At 42.0% G+C, this 8150-nt stretch overlaps 1 protein-coding gene and 1 long non-coding RNA gene across 6 annotated transcripts in view; one reads left to right on the plus strand and one right to left on the minus strand.

Annotated features, from left to right (window-relative positions):
* Window positions 1-6008, minus strand: part of LOC102390113 (RNA-binding motif protein, X-linked 2) — a 65073-nt gene extending 59065 nt beyond the window's left edge. For 3 of the 4 annotated variants that reach the window (XM_045164536.1, XM_044937495.2, XM_044937494.1), the window contains exons 1-2: window positions 5863-6008; window positions 145-260 (exon numbers count right to left, since the gene is read on the minus strand). In XM_045164536.1, the coding sequence (XP_045020471.1) occupies window positions 145-260; window positions 5863-5993 (247 nt within the window). In that variant the 5' untranslated portion in view covers window positions 5994-6008. Of the gene's footprint in view, window positions 1-144; window positions 261-454; window positions 608-5862 lie in introns of those variants that run through there. The other variant, XM_006041148.4, reaches the window with a different exon arrangement.
* On the plus strand, window positions 5539-6537 carry LOC123332024. 2 transcript variants are annotated; one of them, XR_006548859.1, is made up of 2 exons: window positions 5539-5908; window positions 6400-6537. It is a non-coding gene; the product is annotated as an uncharacterized LOC123332024 (long non-coding RNA). The 2 variants fall into 2 exon arrangements; XR_006548860.1 differs by lacking the exon at window positions 5539-5908 and adding an exon at window positions 5962-6099.
* Window positions 6538-8150: the final 1613 nt, after the last annotated feature.

Below are 8150 nucleotides of genomic sequence, written 5' to 3' on the forward strand. Positions count from 1 at the left end.
GAAAACGTATTTACAGAGAGACAGCGGAAGGGAATAAATGTGGGTGGTGAATGTCGGGAGGAATGAAAGGCGGGAACGCTGAAATGTTAGGAAGCAGGGCAGGAGAGAAGGAGGAGCCCTACGAGAGGAAAACGTGGGCCTCACCCAGGAAGATCCAAGCGCTGTCCTTGTACTCGTTGTGCCAAGACACCTTCTCCGCCACTCCCAGTTGGACCTCACGATCATTCAGCTCATTAATCAGCTTCACTTTAGTTAAAGGGCTAAACCGGAAGGAAAAGCGGACATGTAAGCGCGCCCCGGCCTGAGGTAAAACAGAACAAAACCGACTAATTTTCTAGACTCCCCGCCTCTCCCGCCCGTCAGCCCCGCAGATGCTCTACCACCTCAGCCCCAGTGGGCTGCCCCCGGGCACCAGTTCCCCCGACCCCTCCTCGAAGGAGAGTTGAGGCCTTACTTCATCTCCGCCGGTTGGGGCTCAGAACCTAGGAAGCAACTTCCCGGAGAAGCCACAAGATGCATGCGCGGTCCCGGCGCCTCGCGCCCATTGGTTGCCGCGGAGCTTGTGCCGCCCCGGAAGAGCGCTGGCGCGCCGGGAGCCTAGCGCCTGAGCACTAGAGCTAGAAGAGGCTGTCCTTGTTCGGCGGAACTCGCTCTTTATTTTTTATTTTTTTAATTTTATTTTTAAACTTTACATAATTGTATTAGTTTTGCCAAATATCAAAATGAATCCGCCACAGGTATACATGTGTTCCCCATCCTGAACCCTCCTCCCTCCTCCCTCCCCATACCATCCCTCTGGGTCGTCCCAGTGCACCAGCCCCAAGCATCCAGTATCGTGCATCGAACCTGGACTGGCAACTCGTTTCATACATGATATTTTACATGTTTCAATGCCATTCTCCCAAATCTTCCCACCCTCTCCCTCTCCCACAGAGTCCATAAGACTGTTCTATACATCAGTGTCTCTTTTGCTGTCTCGTACACAGGGTTATTGTTACCATCTTTCTAAATTCCATATATATGCATTAGTATACTGTATTGGTGTTTTTCTTTCTGGCTTACTTCACTCTGTATAATAGGCTCCAGTTTCATCCACCTCATTAGAACTGATTCAAATGTATTCTTTTTAATGGCTGAGTAATACTCCATTGTGTATATGTACCACAGCTTTCTTATCCATTCATCTGCTGATGGACATCTAGGTTGCTTCCATGTCCTGGCTATTATAAACAGCGCTGCGATGAACATTGGGGTACACGTCTCTTTAATCAGAGAGTTTTTCTCTGGTCCATTCGTACGTTCCTTTGAAAAATTGGGGAAGGGTGCGAGCCTGGTCTGTTCCAGGACTCCTAGCTCCTGGACGACACCTGGCATTGATTAGGTTAACTACAAATGTTTGCTGAATTAAGACTGAAAAAGTGCCTGATACGGCGACTTAAGTCGTAGCCTTCGTCCCAGTCAAATTCCGCCTCCATCCTTCACTCCCAGTCTGTAACTCACACGTGCACCCCCAACAAAGCATCCTTGTTCAAGAGTGACGGCAGAAAAATAAAGAAGATATCTGAGAGGGTGAATCTTTTTTTTTCTCTCTCAAATCCCAATGCAGAGGCAACTGACAAGTATACCGCCGTAGGCTGAATTGCATACCCAGATTTGTGTGAAAAGCTGCTACCCCTTTTCCACAGTCTCCTACGGAGGTAGAAATTCATATTGTTAAATTAATAGCTAACGGTTGAGCAGACAATACTAAATTGTGTGCTAATCAATTTATATGCATTGGCTTTCTATCCTCACAACAGCCCTGTGATGTCTGTGATACAATTATTCTCTCCATTTTATAGAAGAAACTGAGGTTCAAAGGAGTTAAATATTAATGGTTTGAAATGTACTCTGTCTACCCATCAGGTCTGGTTGATTTATGAATCCATACTGAGCATCTATATATGTTCTGTACAGCAAGTCTGTAGACAGAATTGTAAGGTTGGGTTCTTTGCCTTCAAAGAGCTGATAATATCATTGAACATACAGGACATATCTGCTTTATAGATTTCACTCCAGAAATAATCAGGAACCTATAGAAGAGGTGGTGACAATAAACCATATTGAGGATTTAAATCCATCTTGCACATGTTCACATCAGTATCTGGTCTTAGACCATGCATGGTCTAAAAGTGAAATTCCAGAGCTGTGTATTTCTCTGTGTAGGCCTAGCTAAGAACCCCTGAAACTAGGCACTTCGTAAAAGTACTTTGATGATGACGGTGATGATGACAACTACCCTCAATAGTTCACCATGTACCCAATGTCTTGCTAAGAAGCAGAACAGAATCTGCCCATAAATGACAGTTTCTCTTCATTCATTCTGTGTCTCTTCCCTTCCCCGACTCCAACCCAGCTATTCATTAACTTGGTAGAATTACATTGGCAATGAAAACTAAACAGTGACAGAGTGCATAGGGGTTTTATCTGCTCCTAGAAACCTTAGGTTGCCTAGTTGTGGGGTTGAAGTAGTCACTGCAAAGTGGTAAACTAGCTTGCAGCATTATCTGGCTGAATTCTTCCAGCAATTATGAAATGAGAGAATTGGAGCAATACCTAGGCCTTGGTCATCAGAGTTCAAAAGGAAGCTGAAGCAAAAGAGGAGAGTAAGACCAACCAAATAATAGACACCTGGGATGGCAAACTCTAGTCCTCCTCTCAGACATTAAATTCAGAGGGTACTCTGGATTCTCATCCCCTTTCCACTCAGACTTATGGAAATCTCTAGGCATCATCTTACCTACCAATTTCTACCAATTGGAAGTACATCCATGGAGATGTCCTAGGCAAACTGGGAAGGTTTTCAGCTCTCCCAGCTTCTACTTCTTTCTTCACCAATAACATTCATTTAGCACCCATTGTATGCAGAGCTCATTTCTAGGTTCAGTGGGTAATGCTAAGGAAACTGACGGCAGTCCCCACGTTCAAGGAAAGGCTCAACAATATGGCTAGTCAAATTCATTTCTCCACTTCTGACCACCACACTACATCCTCAAACACTTTCCCTCCTGACTTCTCTGTTTCAGGGAATGTTATCACCATTTTCCTGGTTGCCCATGTTCAAAAACAGGGATGTCATGCTTGTATTCCCTATTCCTATTTACCCAAAGATATCTATCCAATCACCAATTCCTAATAATTGCACCACTTCAGTGTCTGTCAAACACATCCTGTCTACTCTCAGTGATGTTCTGAGTCATCATCACATACCTCCTAGGTCTTTCAGTACTCTTATAACTGCCCCAGCCCCTATTCTTCAGTCTTTTCTCCAACTGCTTCCCTGCCCCATGAAGCCTCAGTTTCAGCCAGGCTCCACTTCTATCTGTTATCTCAAGGGCCCCTTTCATTATCCAACCTAGATAGCTCTTCTGAGAGATCCATATATCCCTGCGCCACTCACCTGTCTCTGACTGAAACCTGTCCAAGCTCCGAACTCCAATCAAGGCATTTCTCGTTCAGGAAACTTTTCCTGACCTTACCAGCCTGCAGTGATGGCCCCTGCTTCTGAACTCTGCAGTTCTTCACAGCTCATTTATGTTCTCCCTTTAGAAAGACTGTGAGGTCCTAGAAGGTAAAGACTGCATCTTTAAGCTCTCAGTACCTCAAATCTCAAATACATAGCAAGTACACAATACAATTATTGGTTAATGAAACTGAAAATACAGCTATGGTTACCTTTATGGAAACAGATGAGGGTAAAGGGAAAGAGGCTTTTATTTTCTCTTTGTCCCTTTCTACACCGTTATCATTTTCTTACCTTTATCCAGGTATCTTTTCTTTATCACATTTTTATTGTCATGTTACCTTGGCAGAAAGAGCATGACCTTAAAGAGCATGACTGATGCCACACAGTTAGCAATGGCTGTTTCCAGATGGTAGACACAGAGGGAATTTTTCTGTGGTGTTCTGTTTTCCAAATGTCTTATGTTGAATATGCATTATTTTTGTAATCAGAAAGAAGTTATTAAAAGAATATTTAAATGTGGAAGCAAAAAAAGTTATCAGATTGTACAGTATAACAGAGGTTCTAAGTATAAATTGTAGGGTTTCCATCTTCAACCTTGTAGCAACCATCTAGCCCTTCTCTCCCTGGGTGTACCTATTTTCAGATTAAACGTCTCCTCCCTTTTTTCCTGTTTTCTTCTTATCTGTGGTAGGTTAGGAACCATATGTTTAAGCCTATAAATAACTTAAAATAAGAAACAATTGAGTAAAGACCTGAAAGTTAAAACAGACAAAATCACTAATTTATGACTCAAATTTTTACACCCAATTCTGTAACCCTCATATCCACTCAATTTCATGTCATACCTAAAAAAAGGCAAAAACTTTAACCTGGCATTCAGAGATCTTCATATTTTAGCCAAAGACCTCATTTCTAATTTTTCTCACTTCCACCACACTTCACACACCCTATGTAAGCCTAACTAAACTCCATGTGCTTCCTTCTACATCCATAAACCCAAATACTACCCATTCTTCAAGTCCTGGCTCAAATGCTATCTCCTCCATTAAGCCCTCCTGGATTGCTCTCACTCCCTTCCCATAGATGAATGACTTCTCCCTTCTTTGAGCTCCCAATAACCCTTTATCTTCACCTCCAAAGTAAGACTTAAGCACTGTCTACCTTGTAGTATGACCATGTACTTGTCATCCTCTGTACGAGGACCACATCTGATTCATTCGCTCATTTACTCAGCAAATATTTATGGAGCGTCTACTACATGCTCACAACTATTCCAGGCATGGATGATGCAACAGTAAACAATCAGAGAATATTCCTTGACCTTATTGAGTTTGTTTTGTTTAGTGAGGGGGTTTCTCTTAGGTCGTGAGAGAAAGTCACTAAGTTGTGTCTGACTCTTTGCGATCCCATCGACTATGCAGTCCATGGAATTCTCCAGGCCAGAATACTGGAGTGGGTAGCCTTTCCCTTCTCCAAGGGATCTTCCTAACCCAGAGATCAAACCCAGGTCTCCCGCATTGCAGGTGGATTCTTTACCAGCTGAGCCACAAAGGAAGCCCAAGAATACTGGAATGGGTAGCCTATTCCTTTTCCAGTGGATCTTCCCAACCCAGGAATCGAACTGGGGTCTCCTGCATTGCAAGCAGATTCCTTACCAACTGAGCTATCAGGGAAGCCCAGGTTGGTCAGGTCAGATTGCCATAATATTGAATAAGATACCATAGACTGGGTGGCTTAACCAATAGAAATTTATTTCTCACAGTTCTGAAGGTTGGAAAGTGCAAGACTGAGGTGCTGATTGATTCATTTCCCCAGTGAGAAGTTTCTTCCTGGCTTGCAGATATCAACCATCTGACTGTGTCCCCACATGGGAGAACAGGAGAGAAGGTGGGGAGAATCAGACTCTTTGGTGTCTATTCTTGCAAGGAGACTAATCCATCATGAGGACCCCACCCTCATGACCTCAGCTAAACCTAATTACTTCCCAAAGTCCTCATCACCAAATACTATCACGTGGGTGTTCGGGCTTCAACATACAAATTTTCAGGGATACAATTCAGCCCATAGCAGGAAGTAAGTAAATTATATAGTATACAAGAAGATACTAAGTGCTAGGGGGAAAGGTAAAGAAGAGAAAGAGAATAGGGAATATGGTGGCAGTATTAAATTTTAAATAGAATGAACACTTGAGAAAACATCATTCAAGCAAAGACTTTTTAAAGATAAGGAAATGAGTTATGTGGATGACTACTACTGGTTGATGATGGAAACCCTACAATTTAGACTTAGAACTTGTGTTACTGTATAATCTGATAACTTTTGTATGCAAGTGCAAGGATCCTGAGGCAAGAGCTTACCTGAAGTAATCAAGGAGCAGCAAGGAACACAATACCAGGAGTGAAGGTGAGAGGAAAGCTGAGCTGAGAAAGATAACAGGGCCCAGATCCTGTAGGCCAATATAGACTACTGCACGGACTTTGGAGTTCATTCTGAGTGAAAAATGGAACCATCACAGGATTTTGAGCAGAGGAGAAACATAACTAACATTTTCAAAGGCTCACTCTGGATGCTAAGTGGAGAGTAGAGTATAAGTGGTAAGGGAGGAAATAGGGAGACCAGGTGGAGGCTATTGCAGTTATCCCAGTGAGAAACAAAGGTAGTTTTGAACCATGGTATTAAACTGGGAGTAATGTGAAATGGAAAGATTCCAGGTATATTTTGAAGATATAAAATAAATGAATATAGGACATAACGGAAAGAGAGGAATAAGGAATAAAGCTTCTTGGGGTAAGCAACTGGAATTTACTTCAATGGGGGAGATTGTGGAGGAGTAGATTTGAGAAGGAAGATCAGATTTGGATGTGTTAACTTTGAGATGCCTTTCTCTCTTTAAGGTAGAAATCTCAAGAAGGCAGCTGGACAAAGGAACCTGAAGGTCAGAAGAAGTCCAAGATGAAGATATACAATCGAAATTGTCACCAGCTTTTAGATGGCATTTAAAGTCTTGAAATTAAATGAGATAGCCAATGGAATGACAGAGCCCAAGAGAACTCTAAGGTTAAAAGGTCAGGAATAAAAAAAAAAAAAAAAAAGTCAGCAAGTGATACTGAAAAGGAGCATTGAAAACCAAGAGAGTGTAGCACCCTAGAAGCCAAGTGAAGAAAGAATATGAATGAAGAAAGAGTAGATGCTTCAAAACACTGCTGAGGAGTCGAGTAATATGAGAACGGACCACTGGATCTAGCAATGTGAAGGGCACTGGTGACCTTGCAGTTTCAGTAGGCATGGGTACAAAAGCCTGACTGAAGGGGGTTTAGGAAAGAATGAAAAGATGGGGCTGAAGCTAAAGGGGAAAATCAAGTCAAGAGAGGATTTTTAAAGATAGAAAAATGACAATATTATTGCCTGCTGCTGCTGAGAATAATCAAGAAGATAGGGGAAATGGTCAATAAATGAGCTTGCAAAAGGTACAAAGTGAACTAGAGAGAAGGAAGGAAAAAATGAAAAGAGAAAAGGAGAAGGGAGGCAGCAAAGTGAGAGCCAGATAGAATTAAACTTTTAAAGTTGGTTGTAGAAAAAGGTAATCGTGTCCATCAGCCTCTTTATCTTGCTTGGGGGCGACTGTAGGACACTTGAACTGGCTTAGGCAAAGGAGATTTAGAGAAATGCTACAAGGATTTATGTTATAACATCAAGAGCATGGAATCTGACTGCAAGGGTACAAGTCCTAACTTCATGATCTTGGGCAAGCTATTGAATCTCCTAAAAACAAATATCATATATTAACACATATATGTAGAATCTAGAAAAATGGTATAGATGGTCTTATTTGCAAAGTAGAAATAGACATAGAGAACAAGCATATGGACACCAAGGGAGGGAAGGGAGGATGGGATGAATTGGAAGACTGAGATGGACATATATACATTATTGATACTATATATAAAATAGATAACTAATGAAAAACTACTATATAGCTCAGGGAACTCTACTTAATGCTCTGTGGTGACGTGAATGGGAAGGAAATCTGAAAACGACATGCATAGTTATACGTATAGCTGATTCACTGGTGTACAGCAGAAACTAACACAACATTGCAAAGCAAATATACTCCAATAAAAAATTTTAAAAAGCTATCCAATCTCCCCGTGCCTTAATTTCTTCATCTGTAAAATGGGAATGGTAACATCATCTTCCTCATAGGGTTTTTATAAGGCTCAAATAAATTACTTCTAGTGCTTGGAGCATGATGTACATGTGACTTATCATCATCACTCTCTCAGGGAATAAAGGCCAGGAATCCCCCTGGGCCTTAGAAACAACTGAACTTGAGCCATAGGATTAGCCTTTCATCTGCATGTCCCCTGTCTCTACTCTTATCTGCAGCATGACTTCATTCTTTCCTCTCACTACTATCACCAGTGACTCCAAAGCGTCACATTTTAACAAAGCCAGCTACCCAGAAGAGGGATAACTGAATTACTCTCTGATCTTAAATACAGAAACTCTGTAGAAAGGACTCAATGGCCAACTTGATTCAAGTGCCCAGACCGGGCAGCCATGGGACTAGTGTCATGTAATAAAACAGACACTCCTCAGGGAGCCATGAAAATGGATTGGAATCTTGCTTGGTGCCAATGAGAAT

The sequence above is a fragment of the Bubalus bubalis genome, chromosome X, assembly GCF_019923935.1.
Source record: "Bubalus bubalis isolate 160015118507 breed Murrah chromosome X, NDDB_SH_1, whole genome shotgun sequence".
Classification (NCBI taxonomy): Eukaryota; Metazoa; Chordata; class Mammalia; order Artiodactyla; family Bovidae; genus Bubalus; species Bubalus bubalis.